Genomic DNA, 26228 nt, shown 5'->3' with positions numbered 1-26228 from the left:
CGTTGGTCAATGTAATGTACGTAAATTGTGCAAAAGTCAAATCAAGAAAAGTGACAGAGATTCTTATATTTATTTGGGTGTAATGTGTACTCAAGATTATCTATGTATTTTGATAAATATTGTTCATTTAATTATCAAATGAGCAAGAAATACTTTTGCACCTTAGTGTACTGTATATAAATAATATTCATAAAATTATAATTAGTGATTGATATAAGATGTTTTGTTAAGTCAAAATGATTAATGATGTGATAGCTTTAACAATAACTGTGCATGGCACGAGATCTAAACTAGTAATACATTAAGGTAATAACCCGCAACATCAGGCCGTATAATAGTTGTATAACTTGTATACGAAGTACAAAACTAACAATTTGTGGCATCAAGTCGCACAATAATTGTATGACTTATTGACTTGTATTGGTTGTATACATTTTATTTTTTTTGAAAATACAATTGTTCACGAAAAAAAAATATGATAGTTGTTTACTTATTACTTGTATACGTAATACTTGTATTAGTTAAATAATCAATTTTAGATAGACCTAAATCAATTACAGTAAGAATTGTATCTCACAATTATGAGAGTATTCCTAACCATTAACCAATTGGGTTGATTACTAGGTGAGAGAAGGTGAAAAAACAATAAAAAAAATGAAGAGAGAGAAATTGGTGGCAAAAAAACAAATAACCCGTTGTGGAAATACCGGGTTATGGTCCTTATGGAGCTTGGTCATTTAGTGAAATAGTTGTGCCGACTTGCTTTTGTTGGTTTCTCTCATTTATTGTTGGTGATGTGGCAAATGGAGGGCACAACACACACTGCATTTTAGAGAGAGATTGTGTGGTGGGGTTGGGTAAAAGTAAGAAAGAGAAATTGTATAACCAAAAAATTGTAGTCAATTATTGGGATACATTGGTTATTAAATGGGAATAAGAGTGATTATAAGTGAGATGGAAGATAGAAAAATTAATAAAACAATTGATAACCACAATGGTTATGGCCAACCATTGGGCAATTGGGTTCACTTTGAGTTTGTGGGATTAATCCCCCCCACCCTCACACTAAGAGCATCCACATCCATTAGACTCCCCATCATTTCTCTCTCCTCACCTTATCAGGCCACATTACTTTCCACTAACTTTATCACATACCCTTCCATTTCACAATTCCATACATACATTCATTAACCTCCCCATTTACTTTCTCTCTCCTATTTTTTCATACCCCACCACCTTTTCTCTCTCCTACTTTCCATACCCCACAAATATTAACAAAATAATTTATAGTGTAAAATGGGACTACTTTACTTTTAAGAGGGTTCTAATATTATTAACCCCACCAAATTAAAGTGATGGATGAGGAGCTAGTACCAATGATGAGAAGGTCCCCACTTTTACTTTTTGTCAAATAGGGAGCTAAATTTCTAACCAATGTGCTCTAAGGATCATTTGTAAGGCGTAGATTTCCTTTCCCTTCCCTCTTACTCCCAAAAGGTCTTGCCCGCTAGTCTAGTTTGGGATGACTTGTGAGATGTTTCGGTCCGATAAAATGATACTTCCTTTGTTTCTTTATAGTTGCAACACTTCTCTTTTCACGCTTGCCGATGCATGATTTTAATCGTTAATATCTTTAATTACCAGTATGTAAAAATTATAAACATTTGACATTAAAATAGTATAAATCGAGACGAATCTAACAAGATTCCACACGACTATATTTTTACATAGCTATAAATCATCAAAGCTAGTCATAAATAAAGCACATAAATAGTATAAAAGTCAAATTGTTGTAACTATATAAAAACAGAGAAAGTATTTTTTACGCCTAAAAAAAAAGTTGGAATTTGGGCCTGATTGGGAATTAGAATGGAGCTGGATAGGAGCAGAAGTGGTCCATATTAAATTAGGCAGAGTATCAACATTTTTGTCCCCTTTTCAAATTCCAATTCCCAATTAAAAGTTCAAAGATTTTTTAGGGCTTCCTAATGTTTATTTCTTCTTACCATTTAAAAAAAAAAAAAAAAAAAAAAAAAAAATTTAAAAGTTCAGACAACCATATGTGTTCAATTTAATTATTATACAACCGTACAAAATAATTTAATTTTATTTTATACAAAGACCCCATGATTTTCACACGCTAAAGATTTCATTTTGCAATTATTGCTTTCTGTTAATCTCATTCAATTTCCCATCATATAAAGCTTCGTCAATGTTGTATTACTGTTGATTTCTTTTTGATACAAAGATTAAAATTTCCAGAAATATTCATTAGTAGCAGAGCTTGAAGATGAACACTGAATCAGGTAAACAATTTTGTTGATTTATTAATTGAATTGGGTTTATTGTTTTTATTTATTTATTTATTTATTTTTATTTTAAATTAATGAGAGTGATTATTTGTTTTATTTGATTTTTATTTTGGTGGGTGTTTGCATTATTTGGGATTTACAGTTACAGAGTTTTTGGGGGGAGTTCCATTACTTCAGCGACTACCCAGTTCATCTCTCAAGAAAATTGCTGAGGTCGTTAAAGTCAAGCATTTTGGTATCATTTCCCTTCAATTCAATTCCCTTGTTTTCAATTTTGATTTAATTGTTGGGTTTCAGAGTTTTGTGGGTTGAATCACAGTATAACTGTTACACTGATGACATTTGTGACAAGTAAGTTTCACCGAATAGGTTTTGTATACAACGAGTGTATCATAAACGATAGGTGTAATCACTCCATGTTGGGGTGACCGTGCTTGTTGTATTGAGGTAGTCACATAAAGCTATGACAGTCATCCACATTCAAAATCGAGTTTGGTGTGATTTGGGGTGACTAAGCTTGTCAATGTTGTCTTATAGTGAGTACAATGTAATCATACATCTGTATGGCCAGTGACATAATTTGCATGTGCTGATGATTAGTGATTGTGTTCATGCTTTATTATGCACTAAGATAAGCTTAACATTTTCTTTTGTAGTATTCATATATGTTGATGGTAATTGTTTTGACAAGTATTTATTCAAATCTTGTAGACAGTGGAGAGTATGTTATTCGTAGGGGAGAAAGTGGAGACGATGTGTATTTTGTTTGGGAAGGGGAGGTAAGTTGTTTTTGAAGGTTCTTTCAGCAATTTATTAGTTTTTGGTGATCTTGAGGCTTTGTTAATCATGTATTCATGTGATCTCGTTACTTACTGTAGGCTGAAGTTTGTGGACTTGCTGAGGAAGAAATTCGTCCAGAGTTCTTGTTAAAACGTTATGACTATTTTGGCAATGGTTGGTCTTGTCACTCCTTGATTTTTTGTAGTAATGTAGCTTTAGAAAAAACAAAGAAGAAGAAAGAAAAGCTGATGATGGCGTTAATGAATGAGCCTTCTTGCTGGGAACTTGGCTACATTGTGGTGTGATAGCAGTGGAAGCTGGTTCTCAATTGATATCTGGTTTGAGATGGCTTCAAATTAGCTGGCTACTTGGCTAGTAAACATTGTTTCCATTTGTGAAGTTCTGTTCGCGTTGATGCCTTTCTTTCTTCAATGTTTAATCATAATTGTGTGCTGTGCTATGTTGGTGTATTATAACAATAAAATGTGCTCCTTTTTGTTGTTTTCTAGGTGCCCCAACATCTGAGAAGCAGGCAGATGTGATTGCATCATCCAAGGTATTTTTTTCTTTTTGGTCTAGAAGAATTCATCAAAAACAATTCTTGGTGAAGGGGATGAAAACAGTATCGGAATTCTGGGAATTTTTATAATTTAATTCTTAAAGAGTTCAAGAGTGTATTTCAATTTTACTTATGGATATAAAATCAATTATTGAGTTGTGACCATTTTTCATTATTCATGACAGTTGACCTGCTTGGTGCTGCCCTCTGACCATTGTGCTTTGCTGCGGCCAAAGTCAATCTGGAATGCTAATGCTGGAAAAGAGGCATGTGCACCTGTAGAAAGCATATTACATTTGGATCCTATTGAAGTATGTCTTCTTGGGCCTACCATAAGCTTTGTACTCCATACTTGAAGTTGTTTTTTTTTTTCCCCTACTAGATGCATGAAAACATTATTGAGTACTAGATTACATGATATTTCACCACTGGACTTTAAAGATACAAGCTAAGAAACTGCGTGTGTCTGCACTATAAGAAACCTATTAGGCTCTATTCTTCAACTTAAAAAAAAAAAAAACCACCATCCTAAAAAAATAAACAACCTCATCAACTATTTTTTATTTTTTTTATTTTTTAATAACGATTTTTATTTTTATAATATTTTTTAATATATATATACTACCTCCGTAAACGGTTATCTGCAACGATGGGACATTTTTCCTCTCTACTTTATGTCCCATCGTTGCAGATAACCGTTTACGGAGGTAGTATATATTTATCACCATTTGTGGTTTTCACTAGTCTTGAGCTGAATAGACTGCTAAAAGGCTACAAGGACAATTCACATGACTTAATGAGATGACTTGAAGTAATGAAGTTTAATTCAAATTCTAGTTTATTCATGCAAAGTATTGCCTTCTCACCCAAAAGTTCTGTACCTAACTGATTCTCATTTTGAATTTTCAGATGTTGGTAATCCCTATTATTACAAGTTGATTATTTTGGTCCCTTTCAATATCCTTCTGTATTAACTCTAATCTTGATAATACTGTTCCCATATTTACATATGGGACATGATTTTCTCAGTAATAAGACCCCCCTCCAGAATAGAATACACATTTGCACATGTTATATTTTTCATATGGGATCTAAATCATGACTATGCTAAAATCACATTGTATAGGTCTGATAAATAGAGGAGCTGGGAAATAAATTCACCGGTAGTCTGATCTTGTGTATACACTCTAATTCTTGTAGTTTCTAGACGTGTGTTGGTCATTGAAACGTATCACTTTGTGTTGTACTATGAATTTTTCTTTTTTAACTTTGCTGAGTTCTGAGCAAAGTGAAGTTTGTTTTACACCCAATTACTTCGTGTAGGTTAACCTATTTCAAGGGATTACCTTGCCTGAAGCTCCAAGATTTGGAAAAGTTTTTGGAGGACAGTTTATCGGCCAGGTATGATTTTTCATTGGTTTTTCTCTTTGTAAATTATGCCGGATTAAATTTATTCCTGTGTAATTATGTGATTGTACCCCATAAAGAGGTACAGGTACATTTACTTCAGGTGCATGAGTTGTTTCCTATAAATGTGTTGCATGCCATGTAGACAATGAAGTTGATAAGTCTTAAATTTAACTTGTGGATCTTAGCCCTCCTTGGTCCTTATTTTTACCATTTCCTTATTTCTTTCATTATGTCTATAAGCTTCCGATGTGAATGGGAAGAACTTTGTTATCTCTCCTTGATTACTTTCTTGGACGAGCATTGGCCATTAGGATCTTGTTTTCTGTTTTTTTTTTGGGAATGTCTCGAGTGAGTATTTCTTTGTTCCAGTAAACGTACTAGGTCTTTTTATAGATGAAATTGGGGGTTGTTCTCCTTTGCCAAAATATATTATTATTTGCAAATAACTTGCTGACTTTTTTCCAATGTGAGACTGAAGAGTGAATTCTTTCATTTCAAGTTTTTTAAATTGCTATTGCTGAAACCCTTAAGTATGGTTTGGTATGTATCTTTGGTGACAAGACTGGTGTTTCTTGAAAGGTAGTGCGTGATCCTATATGATTAAAAATGCATTTTTGGCACATGTTTCCTTATAAGAGGGTGGCCTCAGTGTGCCAGAAGTAAATGTGGTGCCCTGACCAAAGTTTGTTCTTATGGTAGTTTTGTAAGCACTGATTTCTTCTTATGAGTACTTATTCTGATAAATATTTCACCAAATTATGAAAAATCTACTTGCTTGCTTTATTTCAAGATCTGAACACTGTAATTTTTTTCTTAAAATCTTTTCTCCTGTATAGATTCGCTTGTTAATTATTGAGGTTGCTTTAGAGGATTATAGTATTCCAGCACCTACAATCTGACATTTCGCTTGTTAAATTGCAGGCTGTGGCTGCAGCATCAAAGACTGTTGATTGCTTAAAAATTGTCCACCATTTGCAGGCTTATTTCCTTCTTGTTGGAGACTATGATAGTAAGTACTTGAAACCTTTTGGTGAACTTAATTGCAATCTTATTTTACCTAAGAAAATAAAGAATAACCTCTATAATTTCAATCTCTAATCAATATAGAAAGCTAGATGTATGAAATATATTATTCAGTTTGGTGTTAATAGTAAATAAGAATTCTTCAGAGACTTAAAGTAAATGGCTTTCCATTACATTATTTTATTATTTCTCATCCTTATTTATTCTGTTTTTTGTTTGTTTATTATATCCATAGAAATTTTGTTATCAAAATTGTAGAATTTCAGTTCTGCGGCAGTAAATTGCTTCTGATTCTTAATTGCCTGATGATAAAGCTGAGTGGACCTTGGAAAATCTATTTTTGTGAATAATGTTTAGTTTTGTTTAATTTCAGTCACTTAATTAAGTTTCGCAGTCTGAAGTCTCATGTAATTTGATGCTATTATTGATTAACTGTTCATTATATGCAGTTCCAATCATATATGAGGTTCACCGCCTCCGTGATGGGAAAAGCTTTTCCAGCAGAAGAGTAGATGCTATACAAAAAGGAACTATTGTGTTCACCTTGCTTGCGTCATTTCAAGTAATTTACTTGTGTCTACCACTTCATCTTGATGTCAGTGTAACATAGAGAGTAGTTTATTTGCAAGAAATTGCTGCTATCATTACCCCTAAGATTGATCACTTCATACAATATAAGATGGATGTGATTATTGTCACTTCCATGAGTTGCATGTATGTTGCATAGTCAAATTTTTGACAGGAGCTCTTATACACAGGCATTAAAATTTTATCACTTTGATTGCATTGGTAGTGTGGCTCTCTTATTGTAATTGTTAATGCAGTTATTACTTCAGATTTTGGAAAATGGTTAGCTCTAGGTAGGTGTCTCATCCTTTCTTGCTATTCTTTTTAATCGATGACATACATTAGCTAGACATTTGGTCCTTTTAAATGAATATTCCTAATGTCAACATGTTAGTGTTTATGTTCGGTCTTTCGATTAGTGGATGGAGTTTTTTTATTGTGCAAACTTGTAGAAGCTGTATGTTTGCATGGAAAAGCACTGGATTTTCACAGCTTCCAGTAATAATGAGATGTGACTGGAATCGTAGACTTAAAATGTAATATGTGCTTATTGTACACCCTTTATGTGCACAAATAAGAATCCTTTCACATTGGACTGGGGTGTGACAAATTAAAGAGTGTATTTAGGAGAGTTTTTCCATCTAGATCTAGGCTTTGTAGCCATATGAAAAGTCTCTCTGGAGGGTGGGCCCAGGGTAGGAAATTTCCTGTGACTCTCAGTAGTTTAGCCCTCCCCCCCCCCTTCCCTTTTTTCAGCCTGGAATGGGACTACGGAAGAGGGAGAGGGTTCGTTTCGTTAAAGTCAGCAATCATCTTCTCACAACTTATTGTATTTTAGATGGCCTAGTGATTTCCATTGACGGTGTCTATCAACCTAAGTTGCTTTTTGGTCATGTGATACTGAAAATTTACTTGCTGCCCTAATTGTCTGAGTCTCTGAGATAAAAGTTGATTGATTGGCCTGATAAGTGACAACTGTTAGATGACAATTCACATGTTCCTGGGCTTCATGCTTAGTTTTTCTTAATTCCACAGAAAGAAGAATTAGGGTTTGAGCACCAGGATGCAGTTATGCCCTTGGTACCAGCTCCAGATACGGTATTGTGTATAAGCTTTTCTTTGGCATAGCAAAATTCTGGGGTATTACTTTTCTGATTCTATATGTTCCCCTGCATTTCAGCTATTATCATTGGAAGAGCTACGTGAAAAGCGTATTATTGATCCCCGACTCTCCAGGTTTGAACATTATTGATTGAATTACTGAGCTCATTATATCGATATATGTGCATTTGTAGATATCCACTCACTCTCTTTGTGCTCTGCAACCCATTGTTAGCAGTCATATGTTTTATTTTTTCTCGGAAATTGGAAAGAGGAAGGGGGGGGGGGGGCGACTGGATGAGCTTGGTTGGAACTCGGATGATGCTTTGAAGAGTAAACATTTCTCTCATCCAGTCAGTCTGACAAGGTCATGGGTAATCTGGCGCATTAGCTTGGATGGTTAGTTGAAAGATGAAATCAAAAAGGAGAATGTTACCTGGGGTACATCAGCTTTGACAAAAAAAATATTTTCAGTTGAAAATGATTTTCAGCAGAAAATATAATTCTGGGGATCACAAAATTGCTAGTTTGCCTTTGTTTGGTTCCTTGCAAATTGAATATGGGAAGGGAATGATGGATGGGAGGAGAAAAAGAGGAAGGTAGGGAATATATAGGAAAGTGTGGCTTCCCTCTTAAAAAAGTTAAATGTTTTCACACTAGCGAGAATGATTTTTCACCCTTGGAAATATATATTTTTTCCTACTCCTAAGTCCTAACAACTGTTTTCCTCCCAAACAAATGCATTCTTATTCTTGAAGCAATGCTGCATCATTTGTACATAACATTCTTGCTTATGATATATCTGGTTGATTGTGACAGGACCTACCGCAACAAAGTGGCCATGTCAGAGTTTACTCCTTGGCCCATAGAGATTCGATTTTGTGATCCAAATACTTTTACGAATCAGACGAAATCCCCTGCAAAGTTAATATCCTTTTCTTTATAAAATTGTTATTTAACTGAATGCAGGTATTCTATCCAAATATACCTAACTTGTATTGGATTCTTGTTATATTTTTTATGCAGATTGAGGTATTGGTTCAGGGCTAAAGGAATTTTGTCAGATGACCAGGCTTTGCATAGGTAAGATGTGCTAAGGCTGGGGTTAAATTTAGTCTCGGGCTTCTGATGTGTCTGCTGAAAAACAAGAAGGAACACTATCTGTGTTTGCACCTTTTTAATTTTTAAGAGGTCTTTTAATGCATTTGCTTTTGTGCCCATTCCCTCTCGTTTATGCTATTAAATTATAAACATAATGCATATAAGGTCTGGACTGTTTGGCAATGTCCATGATTACTGGATGGCTGATGGAGGATATGGTTTGTGAAGCAATGCTACAGAATCTAGTGAAAAGGAGCTAATGTCGCAAGCTGATTTTGATGGTAGCATTAAAGAGGATTTGGTGATTAGTTTTGGACTAATCCTATGGTTTCCCTGAAACACTTGACTCAGAACTACTCGTATTAGTCAAGGCTGCATAAAATTAAGCTAGACGGTTTAGAAATTAGGGGTACCAACAGGGCAACAGAGACAATGAAGGGGCAAGTTAGTGTAAGCTTTTTGCAGTTCTAGTTCCAACCTGACATGTCGAAATCTGAGTGATTTTTTTATTTGGAGATTGGAATTCTGTACTGTGGTGCATCATATTCAACTTTAATAATGCTTGATTATTGCTTCAGCAATTTCTCATGCTTCAGAGTTCTGACTAACTTGAGTTTTATGTGGTACCTGATGCTATGGCATTGGTGATGTCCTTTGTCCATATCTGCTTCCATAATTAAAATCATCAACATTGAGATTCACCATCCCTATAACTTCACATATACAAAGTAATTTTTAAGCAAAGCTTCAGCAATTTCTCATGCTCCAAATTGGCTTGAAAATTGAAAACCATGATGTTTATTACTGCTGCAACATTGCTATCTGACCGATGTTCTTCCCTCATTTGTTGGACTGGTGAAGACACCAAACTCTTTGTATAATGGAATAGATGTTGCAAAGAAGCATAAGTAGCTCTTTACTTACTGGTCCCTGGACTTCTTAATGTCATTCAGTGTGGTGAAAGTAGATCATGAAAATCGTAAAGGCCTCTGCGTTAATTGTGAAAGCCTGTAGATTCACATGATGACTGTCGTATTGAACTTTCAATGAAAAATTTACAGTTAATTGGTTAATAGTATGCTGCTGATGAGGCAAATCATTTAGTATATTAGGCTCAGTTGCACTGTGGAAAACTATGCAATTATAGACTTAATATTGCTTGTTAGATGTGAATGCTATCTGCTTGGATTTTTTTTGCCTCTCTTGACCATTACTAGAATGCTTATTTTCTTACATTTTGTTACTCCCTCCGTCCCTTTATTAGATGCCTATTTCTAGCATTTATTACTCACATAATAAAGAGAAGTAGGCATCTAATTAAGGGACAGAGGGAGTACTTTTTTTTCCTCCAAGGAACATGTCCACTAATATGTAGAAGTGTACAATTGCTTCTTATGCCGATGTTATCTTATACAGTTCAATTATTCTGCAGATGTGTGGTGGCTTATGCTTCGGACCTGTTGTTTATTGAAGTCAGCTCAAATCCTCATCGTGACAGGGGTCTGAAGATCAGTGTTCTAAGCTTGAATCATACGTGAGTAACTGCCTCTTAGTAGATGAATCTTTGGCTTTATATTTGTTTCCCCCTGGTATATAACTTAGATTAATCTGTTGATCCCAGCCTACATTTGCACCTTCGCCTGTGCTTTTGCTATCATTAATTCATTGGTTTTAGTCGCAGTTTTCATGTTATTTATTTCCTGAACTGTGCTCTTAGTAGTTCCACTATAGATGTGTTGCTTTCATTAGATCTCATAAAGTGGACATGTTATCTTCAATACCATGTGAAGCTTTAGGTGAGTGATGAAGAGGTTATGATTTTTTCTTCAGACTAGGAGATTATCTGTACTAAAATGTATCCGTGCTAATGCAAGGAATCTATCCTTGGTGAAGAAAGACAATTAGATAGTTATAGTATCTATTGCGGAATTGTCTTCAATGTTTTTATTTTATTGTAATTATATCAAGATGGACTGTTGGAATGTAGAATTTGAATACTGAAGTTTTAGAGAATTGTGGTAAAAAGCTCTTTTTATTTAACTTCGTATAAGATAGGATGATATCATACGTTTCCCCGTGTCCAACTATGTAGATTAGTACGATTATATACACGCAAGTCTCTGTTAGTTTGTCATTTCAGTTTGTGATTGCCTCGAGAGATGACTAATTTTTCAAAACATTTGCTTGGTTTCTCTGTCAGGATGTGGTTCCATATGCCCGTAAAAGCTGATGATTGGCTGTTATTTGTGGTAAGCCCAACAGACACTTCTGTCGTTTGAATTTGTATTAGGTTTTCCGTTATATAATAATGTGCCTTCTATTATAGATGGAGAGTCCATCTGCTCATTCTGCACGAGGATTAGTTGCAGGTCGAATGTTCAATAGGAAGGGAGAGGTAAATCTTAATTCGTTATCTGACCACATAAATCCTACTGTATTTTCTTCTTGTTCGTGACTAATTTGGTATCTTGCATCTAGCTTGTTGTATCACTGGCTCAAGAAGGTCTACTTAGAAAAGCCAGAACTCCAGGCAGAGCTCTCAGAGCCAAATATTGAAGTTCACAGACAAAATCTTGCTATAATTCCTTGCCTGTAAATATATAGCATGCAAAGGAAACTGCCATGTTATCATAAGAAGCGTTATTCAACCAGGCAATTGTTATAATACGCAAATGATTATTGCTTGTATTATAATTTTTTGGGAAATTCTCATTGGTAACATCGAATTTTCATTTTTTTCTCTTTGGTAAAGGGTGAAATAAGATTTTACCAATGGTAATCAACAATTTATTAAACTAAGCTAATGGTGACATTACTGATAATTTAATACAATTAAAAGACTAACTACAGTTAATCTTGGTTAAATGATTATGTTTTTACACTAATACCCTTACAAAAATTCCTCTCTGATTTCCCTCCTAGGCCTCCTTTCGATTTCCCCCTTTTTAAAACCCTAATTTCCCAATTCATCTTCAACCTCTGCAATTCGCACTTTTCTCTATCTCTCTCATTTCATGGCTAAGTTTGGTTCTTCGTCTGTAACAATGCGGGCTATCACTATGGACGACAAGATTGCTTGGGTGAAGCACGTTTCCTACAACTGTGTTCCTCCTAAAGTGGTTGTTGTCATGGTTTCTGAAACCACGAAAAATCCACGAAGGTTGTTCTTTAAATTCAGGGCTTGCGATTATTTTGCTTGATTAAAAGAAGAAGATATTATCAGGGTTGGGAGGAATTGAAGTTGAACAAGGTCCAAATGCTGCTGCAAAGGATAAAGTAGAAAAATTGGCAAAATTTATGAAAGTTGTTGCAAAAATGGCACTCATTCTGTATTTTGTGTTGTTGTTTGTTGTTTCTAAGTGATGTATGCATTATTGTGTACTTGGCTTTATGCCTTATGAATGTAAGCAACGATCCTTAATGATGAATAAAAAAGTGGAGAAATTTTCTGAAATTTTGTTGCTTTCAATTGTTACAATATTACTCAAATTTGTTTCAAAATATAACATCACGACTTAAAACTTGTCTTAGAAATTACACATCATTGCTCTAAAAAAACTCAAGTTACTGTATAACAACCTAGTAACTACATACTAATAACAGCAAATAAGTTCAAAAAACTTGTCCTGCATACAAACTATTGTCATGATCTAATTACATATAAACTTCTAAACTAGTTGGGAGGCAGAAACACCCTTCCTGGCTCTCGTTGAAGCTCTTGTTGGCTATGATGTAGAAGCAACTGTAGTTGGGTCTGGTTGAGAGAGAGAAACACCTTTCTTTGGCTTAGGAGGTTGCTTAGTCTTCTACTGCCCTGCAGCCATTGCAACTTTCTGTTTTCCAAATAATACACCTTGACATGTCTGCATATTATGGCCAAAGTTTCCACACTTGCTGCATCTAATAGTCTTAGACCTCTTTCCCTTTGCTTGCTCACCTTCCTTCCTCATTCTATTTCTTGTTGGCCTACCAATTCTTCTTTTCATAGGTGGGGGGTTAATGTCTGGCTAGGTGTTATCTAGCCACTGCTCTACATCAGGGATGGACTTAATGTTGTTCCTATAAGTTAGCTTGTACCTTCTAACTGAGTACCATTCACTTACATACTTGTGAGGATCATCATTTGAGTGATAAATGACTCTCATTGTATGTTTACGTGGAAACCCAGATAACTGTCATGCATTACAAGCACATGTCTTCTCCCTTAAGTTCACTAGCAGAACATATTTGCCATCTAAGAGCTCAAACTCTCCATCTCCAGACAACAAACATTTGCAAGTTCTCGACTCATGGATAATAACCTGGAGTCTCTTGATGATATTTGGACAGAGATCATCCCTCCAACTCTCACATTGTTCTTTTCTTATTGCTATTCTCACCATTGTAAGCCTTCTAACACCTGCACCGGGAAGCAAATGTATTAAGGGTGTACTTATGTGTTTACATAATATTAGAGCTTATTGAGTTTATGACGATACCTTCAAGCAAAGTAAGCACAGGTCTGCATCTATCAATGCCCAATGTTGCATTGAAACTTTTTACAAAATTTGACTTGTACACATTAGACTTGATAGCAGGGTTGAATGCATGTGGTCCTACATTTGCTAGCCAGACCAATGCTTCAGGATTAGCTTTCTGTAGAGCTTGCATTGCCTTCCTGAATGTGAAAGGGTTATAAGCTCCACAAGCCTTCAAGAACAGTTGGAACATAAGCAAGCCTGGAAATTGTCCTTTAAAATTCTTCACAAGATGTTTGCAACAATATCTCTCCCCACTTTTGGTCACAAGTCAGTAAGTGCCACATTAATACCCTTACAATGCGTTTAAGAAACAAATTAGTTTTGGTAGTGATCAAATAATGATAAAAAGCAAAAAAAATTGATGTAAAGTGTTACCTTTTGTCTATCAGACATAATACACCACTCATCACCCCTGCCACTATCCTTTAATGCGTTTTCAGGTGCCATATGAAGAATTTCCAGCTTTTAGTGTCCTCCCCTGTTACAATAGCCCAAGCCACTAGAAATATTTCATTATTGGCATCCAATGCCACAACTGACAGCAGGCATCCCCCATAATTTCCTTTTAAGTGAACTCCATCAATACCTATTAGGCTTATGCAACCACTAAGTAACCCATACAAAGCAGCTTTAAGGAAATGAAGATGCTACTAAATGCTAAAGGGCTCTCTCTGGGTGATTTGGAGGATTCCGGGCACAAAGGCTAATGAGTTAGGGTTCAAGCCTCTAACTACATCACAATACCTAGGTAAGAGGTTGTATGACACATCATAGCCCCCATTTGTTTTTTTGTTTTTTTTTAATTTTTTTTGTTTTAATTTTTTTAATTTTCGTTTAAATATATATTTTATTAATAACGGACCAATCAGAAGGTGACACGTGGCAAGTGGTGGGGTCAACTAACGGACACTGGCAATCAACTAACGGCCTTCAGTCAGGCACTCGGTACATTTTTTTAAAACTCGGTGGCATTTTGTGAATTTTTAAAACTTGACATTTGGTGAATTATTAAAGTGCTCAATAATATTTGGTGAAATAGCCGTTTTTTTTAACTTTCCCTCCTAGAATGATTATCGTACAGTATAAACTAAGGTGGGTATTTCATACAACGTGATGCCATTTTGAAGATTTTGCTAGATCCATTTTTCTTTCCTTCAATCAAGTTAAAGAATTCTTGGATCCAATTACGAATTTCCCCAACGGTTAGTATAACAGAATTTATCATCATTCAATTGCTTTAAAATTTTGTTTTGTCTTTGATTTCTTCCCTAAATCAGTTGTAAAATTGTAGGGTTTTTTTTTACAAAAAAAATTAATTTTATGATTTCATTTCCAGTATTTCATTATTTTCTTTGTTTTTGTTTTCTTCAATGGTGATCCTGGAACTGGGTAATGTTGTGTGTATCTTGATTCCTGATTTCGATTTAATTAATTCAAATTAGGGTTATGTTCTAACCTGTTTTAATCCTCATTTTTCGTCTTTCAGCTTTAAAAAGTACAATTAATCACAAAATGGGCATTTGTTTTGATTAATTTGATTGATTATTTGTTAATTTGTTGATATAATTTGATAGATCATGGGTTTTAATTATTGTTTATTATTTAATATCCTGGAATTGCAAATATCTGTATTATTGATTTGATTTTGGGAAATTAATTATTGTCGATTTGGTTTTTGCGTAGAAGGATTACATGTTAACATGATCATGGACCCATCAGCAAGTAGTTTTAGCTCATACAGCGACACCGAATCGAGTCATTTGCCTCTGATAAGCAGACTTCCGGATGACATTGCTTTGTTTTGCTTGGCAAGGGTTCCTAGGAAGTACCATACAGTTTTGAAGTGTGTTTCAAAGAGGTGGAAAGACTTGGTGTGCAGTGAAGAGTGGTGGGATTATCGCCAAAAGAACAATTTAGGCGAATCTTGGATATATGCATTGTGCAGAGACAAGAGTACTGATCAAGTGAGCTGCTATGTGTTAGACCCTAGCTCTTCTAGACAGGGATGTTGGAAGTCTATTTCTGGTATTCCGCCTCGATGTTTAAAGAGAAAAGGAATGGCCTTTGAAACAATTGGCAAAAAGTTATACCTTTTAGGGGGTTGTGGTTGGTCTGAGGATGCCACTGATGAAGTTTATTGCTATGATGTGGCCATGAATACTTGGAGTGAAGCACCTTCCATGTCAACTGCAAGGTATATGCATACCCTTTTGGCTTTTGGTGATGCATTTTATTAGTTAAACATATACCAGTATGTAATTGTGGATTATATGTTTCCATGTCCATATAAAACCTTGAACCAACATATCTGTGCTACAAATTCTTATGATGTCAGACATCGAATCCATACCCAAGATTTTTTATGCTATACTTCGTTTATCCATATAATGTGCTATGTTCTTCCTGTGTTGCTGATCAAAAACTATGGTTTTGCCTTTTATAAGGTATGAGTGGATGGTAACTTGTTGAATATGAATGTAACTGACCTATAGTTCAGTGGAAGAGAATTGAATAGAATTGCTTTATTTCATTGAGAGTGGTTGGATCTTCTGGGAGTTTCTTTGGAATTTGCACAATGAACCACTCATAATGGCCTTGTTAATTTGCTATCTCATGCCTGCTAAAAATTGGAGCTGGTTGAAAAGATCATGTTTTTATATAGAATTTGAATTGCTTCCTGCCTTAGCTGTTGAGTTGAATATCTGTGCTTTATATACACAATTTCTGATTTAGTGACACATACAGAAAAGGAATGTTGGAAATCGAACTTATATTCTAGTTTATTCTTTCAGGTGCTATTTTGGCTGTGTTAATATGGACGGGAAGATTTATTCTATAGGCGGATATGGTTTAGAGACGAGTGATCCACATTCTTGGGACACTTATGATCCTAGAACAAACTCTTGGGATTCACATTCAGACCCAAATATCATCCTTGACATAGAGGATTCTGTAGTGATGGGCGGAAAAATCTACATAAGATCTCGCACTTCAACCATACCACCTCATGTGTATATAGCTGTCTACGATCCATCGAGTGGCAAGTGGCAACAAACAGATGCTGATATGGCATCAGGTTGGCAGGGCCCTACTGTAGTTGTGGATGATACACTCTATGTACTGGACCAGAGTTTGGGAAGCAAGTTGATGATGTGGCAGAAAAACACTAGGGAATGGATTCCCTTGTGTAGGCTCTCGCCTCTCCTTCCAAGACCACCATGTCAGATGGTTGCTATTGGAAGAAAAATCTTCATAATTGGCAAAGGGCTCAGCGCAGTTGTTTTGGACATTGGCAACGTTGGTAATGCGGATAGAGTGATAGCAAGCTCATCTATACCAAATTTTTCCTGTGATGATGATGTAATTTGCTGTAAAAGTGTGTCAATCTGAATTCTTTTCATGTAAATCTACTCTGATGTTTGTATTTTACCATGGGACTTTTCAAGTCCTTGTAATCAACCAATTTCAAATTCGTAATGGTAAATAATACCTAGTATATCATCATTTGGGTTATTTAATGCAATTTTGGATCCTATATCCTCATTCAGTAGGGAAATTTGCTGCCTCTGAATTAAGTTTCTCGAAAAAGCAAGAGAAATAGTGAATCATGTCTTCTCACCTGTGAACTAACTTTAAGCTTAGTAGTTGCATTATACCAAAGCTGTCAAAATGATACTCCACCCTCTCAATATTATCTAAACCACTTCGAGTTGGGATTGGCATGGAGATTAAGAGTATCTTATAATATGAAATAAAAATTAAAGATATAAGACAAGTAGTAAAGAAAGGGTTAAGAAAAGTGCCAAATTTTTTTAGGAGCACCCTAAAATGTAAGGTGAGAAGCTTATTTTGGGACATGACACACGAGTACATTAAGATAAGATAAAGGAAAGGGGAAAGAGTTATTCAATGACTAATGCAGCTTATCAACATCTAACCATTGCTATGGGTAATGACATGAATACCAAAGTTTCGGTCATATATACAGGATGTTTTCAAAATCACCTTGATGTTGTTTGAACTATGTATATTACAAGTCAAATGGAGAAATAAGCAGACTCTTATAAAGGACTAAGAAAACTAAAAATTAAACAGCGTCATAAGCTCAACAAATCAAATGATACCAGGCCGATACAAGCCCCATTGCACGACCATCAGATACAATGCCATGTGGAAGATCTAAGAATATCACAATCAAAGCCATCAACCTGCAAAAGAAATATCATACTTAGCTACCACGAAAATTGAAGAAAATAATCAATAACCACCAAAAAACAACCTTGACAGTTGGTATTGAGAAGAATTTGCAGGAAGGATCGAAGAAAGTACCTAAATTGGAAAAACTCCCTGGAAGCACCGAACAGTTCTCTCCGGCGGGGCATACAGGATTCAGCAATACGCCAGTACCAGTTGTTCCAAGGTATTTGGCAATGAACACACTAGTAGCTAAATGGTGAAGTGGAAAACACAAAACAAATAGAATGGGCTTCAAGCCTTCAAATAGATATAAGTTTTTTCTCCACATGCTCAATTTCCAGAAAAAAATATGAATTAAGATTAACTAAATTGGACTAGCTTGTGACTCAATTACATAAAATGGAGATACAATTTTTTGTTATACAGCTCCCTGTCAGTGAAACCCTATTGCCTAGTGTCATAAAATCATTGTACAAAATGAAATTTGCTACCCACAACAAATCCCTTACTAACTAGAAGATAAAGTAGGACAACAAAGTATATCAACTCTTTTTCCTTTTGAATACAGGATGAATGGTTTCATTGGAAGAAACAAGTTTGTCGATTCTAGAAATGCATTCATTCATCCTTTTTAAAACCTTAGGAATTGCAGAGATGTTACTAGAAATCTTATCTCTAAGCAATTGAACTTCATCAGGGGTTTTTTCACCGTCATCAACTTCTAACTGTGTACTGGAGTTACCATGGCTAGATCCTGCACCTGTAAACAGAGAAAGATGGTCGACACTCAATACGGTGAACACATAAGCTGGCCATAAAGGCAACTAATTGGTAACAGACTTTGAAGCGTGAGTGAATTCAAGAGGAAAAAAAAAAAGAACCAAATGTGTAAACTTTTTTTTTTTTTTTTTACAATTTCTTATTTCTTCTTCTCGTATGTAAAGAAATGGTGAAGCAAATACATGTGGATCACCACAATCAAAGGATTGCTATTAAAATAACAGCAGGCAAGCAACATAAACCGGAGGTCTTACCACCACACCCCCATATTAACCATTATTAGTACCTTCTCAACCTAATTTCATTACATGCAAATGGTTTGCATTGAATTGTTTCATTGAGATGTCATATAGCAAAGGCTACAAAATGCATCAGACATAACTTTCATAAGGCTAAAAAACCTGTTGATGAAAATGCAATTTATTACTCATGATCACTTTGTCAATATCTAGGATTTGGTAGCTACTAGGATAAACTTTACTGCGCTAGATAAGTGTAATATTGAGAGATCATCTACCAAGGTTGCAAATGTAAAATGCATTAGGATTCAGGACAACTTAAAAAAGGCTATTGATATGTGCCAGTAATATAATTATTTACATAATCTCCTTCTGTCAGAAACTCAGAGAGTACATATTCGGGATAAATTAATGGAGTTTTAGAAGAGAGGCTTTCTAAATCAAAGAACACAAAAGGCATTTGATTTTGTTGACTCATTTTCATCACCTACTCATGGCCAAAAGTTAAAGGATAGAATAATCTCCTGGCCTGTCTGACACTCCGAACAGGGATAACAAAACCTTGAACCTAGCATTGACATTGTCTCAGGTTTTCGGCCAACTAAAGATTCATAGGGTGAAAGGCTAAGAACCAACAAATTGAATGGAGAGAAGAGAGGTGCATATCTATTAACCTAGAAACTTAAACTCGGAGCAATATGCCCAAAGACTTTGTAGAGTATAAAAAGCCAGAAACACGCTACCATGTGGTTTCACAGAATTGTACATGGACAGGAACAATAAGCCTCAATAACAACTCGTAAATCCAACATATCTCCATAGCTCCGAACACCATTTGTAAGGATTCTACACTACCTACTTTCAGGCATCGTTCTTAGTCTACAATTAGGTGCATAATTACACAAGCTAAGTCCCACCAAAGCCATCTCATGCTTAGCAGAACACAAAAACACCATAGGCGCACTCAAAACAACCCCTAACACTTCATTTTTAGACAATTATCCCTAATTCATACAGCCTTACACAAACATCCCCCTTGTCAAATTTCCTAGCTCTCTTTTCTTGCATCAAACAATGCACGGAACCACGATGGCAACACAAACTGCTTCAAATATCACGAAAGAGAGCTCAATAACTACATCACCAACCCTACTACCACACAGATTACTCACTCTTACGAAATTTTCTGCAAATTTCAGCAAAATGTAACCCCTTAATCACTTCCTAACCCTAAAAATCACCACTTTCACAATAATATCAACATTAAGTTAAATTGAAACTCCAAAATAACCTTCCACCTAAAATTCAAACTCACTTTAAATTCAAAATCGAAAACAGCAATCGAACCACAACAAAATTCTCAAGGAAAAACCTAAATGGTTCAACTGAAAATTCAAAATCAAAATTCACAACAACTCCAGCACCACATTACACAAACCACAACTTCCAAAATCGAAAGAATTTAGCAAATGAGAAAAATAGTGACCTGAGTGGGGCCCGCACGAAGGACCGGGTTCAGAAACATCATCAAAGAGAGAGAAAGCAGGACGCTGAGAAGACAAAACAGAAGCAAGACACGATTTAAGGTGATCAGGCAAAGTAGATCTGTATCCTTCAACTTTCTTTGCCATTTCTCTAACTTGTTCTTCAAGCTTCACTGTTTCTTCTTCATCTTCTTCTTGTTCCACTTCTTCGTCTTCGCGAGTTGACTCACCGATTCTGAGCTGGTCGTCCATTCCGAGTCACCGGTGACTCGCTCTCTTTCTCTCTCTTCTTTCTCTCTCAAGTTTCTACTGGTTTATTTGGCTGACGTTAGGGCTTTCAATTTTCGCGAATTTTTGGATTTTGATTTGAATTTTTATGGTAAGCGCTCCTTTCTTCAGGTTTTTTTTCATCTTTGATTTCAAAAGTCAAATTAAATTTGCGGATAGTATAACTGTTGAAATATTATGTTATTTCATTTCAAAAGAATAAACATGTCTGGGTGGTGTAGTCGGTTATCACGCTAGTCTCACACACTAGAGGTCCCCGGTTCGAACCCGGGCTCAGACATTTATTTTTTATAAAATTTACTAATCAAAAAGAGCAAATTTTTCATGAATTTTTTTTTTTTTTTTTTTCTTGTTGTTTGGTTGACAATAAAAAGTAAAATAGAGGAAATCACAATTTTATGACAATTTCAACATCTCACAAAATTTACCATATGAAAACCAAAAGTTTTTTGTGTAATTTTTAAGAAGTTTATAAAGAAAATAATTTCCCAGTAATTAGAATTTTTCATGGAAATTTATTTCATACATAAACCAAACAAGACCTTACTTTGAATTAATATAGAGAGAATAATTAGTGAGTAGGTAATTTAATAATTTTGTATTACTCCGTATGACTTGTGAAGTTGTGAGACCAATTTGCAATTCCTACTAGACAACTATACGACGTCGTTTCTAAGCCTCCTTCAACTGCTGCTTCCCTCGGCATGCTTCTTGCTGTTTGCAGGTATCTCTTGTAAAATTGCAATGCATTTCTCTCTCTTAAATACTTAAGCTTTATTTTAGTGATAATTTCATTTAATGGCTGATCAATTCAACTTATTTTAGCCAATTCTCATTCACATAATTATCAATTAATCCTTCTCTACATTAGCTAATCACTGTACTAATTAGCAAAACAATGAATTTTCTCACTCTTTCAAACCCAAATCCCATCTTCAATCCACCTATTCTCTCACCTCACTGCACCAAATCATCAATTTCAGCTTTCAAATCTGTTTCTGGGTTTTGCAGTGTGCCCAAATGGGTGCTCCATTCACAAAAACATACGGGTTATTTTCCAAAACCCGAATTTGATTCAAAATTCAACAATGGGTATTTGAATATGGGCAAAAGGGTATCTGGGGTTTGTTTTAGTTATACAATTGGGGTTGATTTTGAGAGTGGAAATGAAGAAGATGCATTTTATATGAGGAAGGGTGTGGAGCTGGCTAAACAGGCAATTGGGTGTACTAGTCCTAATCCTATGGTTGGTTGTATTATTGTTAAAGATGGTCAGATTGTTGGTCAAGGGTTTCATCCTAAAGCAGGACAGCCTCATGCTGAGGTAATTAATTAGTACTAATTGATCACTTCCTTCGCCTTTATAGGTTCTTCCTGTTTGTACGATATGGTATGTTTTTGTAAATGGAGTGTGGTATAATGCTAATTTTGTTCATAGCAGTACTCCTGAAATGCTTGAATTGATGGTCAACTTTGGTTAGGAGATTTGTTCATGGTGCTTATTGGATGTTATACTGTTGTAGTTGTGTATGTGGAGAGTATACTTGTCTTTATTCATCATTTCGTCGTGACAGTTTTAGTTTCTGTTTGAAGTTTTTAATTATGTTAAGGTGAGATTTTGAAGGTATTTGCATTGAGGGATGCTGGGGAACAAGCTGAGAATGCAACTGCTTATGTGACCTTGGAACCCTGTAATCATTATGGAAAAACACCTCCTTGTTCTGAGGCTTTGATCAAAGCCAAAGTGAAGAAAGTTGTGGTTGGTATGGTGGATCCAAACCCCATTGTTTCTTCACGGGGGATTAATAGACTTAAAGAAGCAGGCATTGAAGTCGTCGTTGGAGTAGAGGAAGATTTGTGTAAGAAGCTCAATGAAGCATTCATCCACAAAATGATTTCTGGAAAGCCGTTTGTGACTCTCAGGTACATCTTATTGTATCTTTTAGTGGAAATATAATGTGTAATGGTTTATGATTTGCACTGAGCAACATATGTACATGAATCCATGAGCTTATTGTTCTTACATAGTTACATACAAGTGTAAAAAATTTATAGGAAATGTCAGGTTATGCATTATGTGTTTCCCTTTGGTGGTGAAATGGTTTTTTTCAGTCATGGTAAATTTTTTTTACTAGCTAATACGTGGATGAGTGTGTGCTTTTAATATTACTTCATTTGTATAATTGTATTTCTGAATAAATGGTACATTAGAATTTCACTAGGTTTCTTTGGTTTATCTTCACGATTTCTTGCATTTTTGGCTAATGGTTACTACTGACTGACTTGCAGATATACCATCTCCACAAATGCTGTGCTTTTAGATCAGCTGGGGGAAAAAGTCACCGAGTGTGGAGGATATTACTCTCAATTACTTCAAGAATATGATGCGGTAATACATGCAACCACCACGATGAACCAAGAGCTGTCATTCCTTGCATCACAAGAACCAAATGCCCACCAACCTCAACACATTTTTATAGCCAAGAAATCTGATTTTCTTAACTGGAATCTCGATCTGCCTGCTGAAGCAAACTGTAAAGCAATTATATTTTCTGACAAAGAAGTAACTCTAGCCTCAGAATTGTCTCAGAAGGGTATCGAAACAGTGGTTATGGATGACATAAGTTTGGATGCTATTCTGGAGTATTGTAGTAGGCAAGGAATGTGCAATGTATTGATAGATTTGAGAGGGAAGCTTGATGGGCTGGAAGAGATTCTGGAGGAAGGATTTCTAACAAATTCAATGCAGAAGGTGGTAGTGGAGGTTCTGCCTCTTTGGGCAGGGAATGAAACTTCTTGCTCGACAATGATGAGTGTTGCCCGAAGTAAAAGGTTGACAGACTTATCAACTAGGATTGTACGTGACAGTGTATTGCTCGAGGGGTATTTTTGATATTTGTTCATTCTTTGATGATAATAATATGAAAATACAGTTTACTCAGTTGCTGCATGCTCCTTACACTCCTTAGCATCTGAATGTGTAGAGAGCCTGAGTCCTGAGAGATCAGAGATTGATGAGCTCAAGTTATTGCTTCAGAGTATACTTTTGTACTACTGACCAAAAATTTCAATTTCTCATACAACAGAAATGTTTAAATATTGTGGGAATAATGAGTGTATTTGCGCAGAACTCAACTTAATATATTTATTCCAAGGGTCAAATATTTTACAAAAAGAAGCAGCATGTGCTTTAACTACATATATACTGATATACAAATGACTACAGATCATTACTTTCTGTACATGTATGTCTACAAGAGTACAAGCAAGACTCCTTGTTGGCTGTTAAAACCATCAAATGGCAGAAATATCCCCATTGTTCTATTCTGTAATCGTCCCTTTGAGCTTTTATAACACTCTCAAATGATATTTTCGGAACAAAAATTCAGTTTACATTGCATCATCTGGGTGCTTGGAAGTTGCATAATAGTTTCAGTCGAAGGACTCTCATTGGGTATACTGAAGAGTGCTAGCATGCATAAGTTGGGAAAGTTGGCAAGTTCCATCAAATCTTATCACCCCTTGAGGCTGGCCAACCATTTGTGGAATGGTTGTTGTAATGGATCTTCCTTTTAGCAGCGACCTGCACTTGAATTGTCTTCTGGACTGCAATAGCTTCCTGAATGTTGGTACAAAGCACCTTGCACAATTCATCTAGTGGAAGCATAGGGAAGGGCTCTTCTATAAGCACACCAACCTACACAGATTTTGAACACCAGACGTCAAAATCATGAGAATGCATAAGCATGATCCACCAAACAACAAAGACATAAGTTACAGTATTCTTTATGAAGGATATGCAAGTATGCAACATCACATATCAGTTTCAAAACAAGGGGATGGGGAATACCTCTTCTATGCAGAACAAAGATGTTGCGCTAATAAACGTGGCAGGAATTACAATCCAGTGGCAATCATCCCATAGTATGACAGGTAATGTTAAATGCCAAAGAACGAGGAACCTTGAGGTTAGCCGGGTGTATGACAGAGGAATGGGTGTGCCCACTATTTGTTCACAAATACCAATTCCATCATGGAAACGGGATAACTTCGAATCCTGCATTTTTGCAAGTGCTTAATTAAGAATTTGAATTTTTGAAATATTACCTTCACTTAGTTGTGTGGATCAAGAAATCCACCACAGCATCCAAAGCCTATAGCATACCTGTTACTTTGTTGAGACCACTTAACCTATTTCATCATAGTTCAATAATATAGATGAATGATTCAGGGAGGAAATTTACCAATGCGTTCCTCTTATGCTCCTCTAAGTTCAATAACTTGAGGCTCTGAGACATGAACTGAATGATGCAATGCGGCCTGTGCTTTGAACTGAGAACTACTGCTAGATCATCTGCTTCAAGGACACTTTGGAGATCTCGCCTAACGTCGGAGTCATAAAGCAAATGGCACTACAGAAATCCAAATCCCCTAATTAAACCACAGAAATCATACAGCACAAAGTATCACCAAATAAAATACTCTATTACTGGAGTTTTATGGTTCATTACCAACATTTCACACAAACATTGAGTTGCATTGGGTTATAAAGCAGAAACAGGTTAATCTCCTTAACAACAAATCATCAATTCATCACATAAATTCTCACTCAACCTACAAACACCCTTTTATCTAACCAATTGAAGACACAACATCAGAACTCAGAAGGGCCAAGGCCGGCGCCGTAAGCTGATAAGGTCATACAGATGTAAATTCAAATTCAAAATAGGCTGAAAAATATGAGCATGAAAAAGTGAAAAACTAATACATAAGAAAGCAATAGATGATCAACCTTAAGGGCAATAGGAAAAGCCATGATGTACTGCAAAAGACTCCTCTTCATAACCCCATCATTCAAATCATCCACATAAGCAACAACCTCCCTAGCAAGCTCACTAGCCCCAGTAATGACCTTAGTCCAAGCATGCCTCCCTTCCTCATACCTCGAATACGAGGCCTCGGTTCGAAACACCAGCAGAAGGGCCAAGGCTGGCGCCGTAAGCTGATAAGGCAAGGTAGAAGCCCTCAACACAGGGAAAAATCCAGGCAACAAATTCATAGTCACAGCTGTATTATACACAGAAACAATAACAGCCACAGAAGTGAAGAAAAGCACAGGTGGGATGAGAGAAACAATGACCCTTGAAGAAAGTGAAGACATCAGATGTCTTACATGCCTAAGAGAGCTTCTATGTTCAGCCCAATTTTGATGATTATACAAAACCCTCTTCTTTCTCATACCCTTTTCTTGAACTTCATCAGCCCAATCAGGTAAAGATCTCAAAATTGAGATTAAATTTAGGGGTTTGGGGGGGTTTTGGGGATCTGGGGAATGTAAAGATTGGATTTTTAAGGGGAATTTGTAAGTGGGTTTTGAAGGAAGAGGTAAAGGGGAAATTTTGAGGGTGAATTTTGGGGTAAATTTGGAAGAAAAAGGTGGTTTTGAAGGAGGGTTTATGGTTGGATGTGTAGAATTTGACATTGGAGGAATTTTTTTGGGTTTGAAAGATAACCAGAGAGAATTAGGGCAGAGAAACTTGGAGCTCAAAGCTGGGGTGTACAGTGAAGAGAAGAGAGGAGAGGAAGGGGAAGATGAAATGGGTAGTTAGAAACCGTTGATTGTGTTAGATTTTTTTACACGTTTAACCTACTACAGTAGTACGGAGTATATTCTTATTTTTGGTATGGGGCTCAAATGGAATTATGCAAAATTGGACACTTTATAGATTTTTTTTGTCCCTTCAACTCACCCAGTCACCCCTGTCCAAAATGCCAATATCTACATTTCTTTAGCTACTTTTAATTCTGTATATTATATATACATCCGACTGTATATAAGTCTTAACATTGTTTACCCTTATTCCATT

At 35.8% G+C, this 26228-nt stretch overlaps 5 protein-coding genes and 1 non-coding gene across 7 annotated transcripts; 4 read left to right on the top strand and 2 right to left on the bottom strand.

The window, feature by feature from the left end:
* The first annotated feature begins 1821 nt into the window (after positions 1–1821).
* On the top strand, positions 1822–12307 carry LOC110731525 (acyl-CoA thioesterase 2-like). Its single transcript, XM_021911372.1, has 17 exons — positions 1822–2306; positions 2455–2547; positions 3024–3091; positions 3191–3266; positions 3602–3648; positions 3837–3962; positions 4975–5052; positions 5983–6070; positions 6534–6646; positions 7687–7749; positions 7832–7887; positions 8572–8676; positions 8779–8835; positions 10286–10387; positions 11054–11102; positions 11180–11248; positions 11332–12307. Exons 1-17 carry the CDS (start codon positions 2291–2293, stop codon positions 11407–11409), a joined length of 1284 nt encoding a protein of 427 aa, XP_021767064.1. The 5' UTR covers positions 1822–2290; the 3' UTR covers positions 11410–12307.
* Positions 12308–14028: 1721 nt separating this feature from the next.
* LOC110731524 (F-box/kelch-repeat protein SKIP4-like) lies at positions 14029–16874 on the top strand. 2 transcript variants are annotated; one of them, XM_021911371.1, is made up of 3 exons: positions 14029–14575; positions 15060–15567; positions 16166–16874. In XM_021911371.1, the coding sequence occupies exons 2-3, from the start codon at positions 15074–15076 to the stop codon at positions 16761–16763; spliced, it is 1092 nt and encodes a 363-aa protein (XP_021767063.1). In that variant the 5' UTR covers positions 14029–14575; positions 15060–15073; the 3' UTR covers positions 16764–16874. The 2 variants fall into 2 exon arrangements, with proteins under 2 accessions (XP_021767063.1, XP_021767062.1); XM_021911370.1 differs by having other exon boundaries at positions 15057–15567.
* Positions 16875–17848: 974 nt separating this feature from the next.
* LOC110731523 lies at positions 17849–20632 on the bottom strand. Its single transcript, XM_021911369.1, has 2 exons — positions 20076–20632; positions 17849–18330 (listed from the first exon to the last, which is right to left on the bottom strand). The coding sequence occupies exons 1-2, from the start codon at positions 20323–20325 to the stop codon at positions 18113–18115; spliced, it is 468 nt and encodes a 155-aa protein (XP_021767061.1). The 5' UTR covers positions 20326–20632; the 3' UTR covers positions 17849–18112.
* Positions 20568–20641, top strand: TRNAV-CAC. Its single transcript has one exon. It is a non-coding gene; the product is annotated as a tRNA-Val (tRNA).
* A 378-nt stretch (positions 20642–21019) lies between these two features.
* On the top strand, positions 21020–23539 carry LOC110731521 (riboflavin biosynthesis protein PYRD, chloroplastic-like). Its single transcript, XM_021911367.1, has 3 exons — positions 21020–21685; positions 21986–22284; positions 22651–23539. Exons 1-3 carry the CDS (start codon positions 21260–21262, stop codon positions 23252–23254), a joined length of 1329 nt encoding a protein of 442 aa, XP_021767059.1. The 5' UTR covers positions 21020–21259; the 3' UTR covers positions 23255–23539.
* On the bottom strand, positions 23481–26228 carry LOC110731522 (UPF0187 protein At3g61320, chloroplastic-like). Its single transcript, XM_021911368.1, has 4 exons — positions 25154–26228; positions 24606–24773; positions 24212–24418; positions 23481–24058 (listed from the first exon to the last, which is right to left on the bottom strand). The coding sequence occupies exons 1-4, from the start codon at positions 25841–25843 to the stop codon at positions 23867–23869; spliced, it is 1257 nt and encodes a 418-aa protein (XP_021767060.1). The 5' UTR covers positions 25844–26228; the 3' UTR covers positions 23481–23866.

Source organism: Chenopodium quinoa, unplaced genomic scaffold, assembly GCF_001683475.1.
Source record: "Chenopodium quinoa cultivar QQ74 unplaced genomic scaffold, ASM168347v1, whole genome shotgun sequence".
NCBI lineage: Eukaryota > Viridiplantae > Streptophyta > Magnoliopsida > Caryophyllales > Amaranthaceae > Chenopodium > Chenopodium quinoa.
The sequence above is the reverse complement of the archived record's forward strand: the minus strand, read 5'-3'. Positions and strand labels throughout refer to the sequence as shown.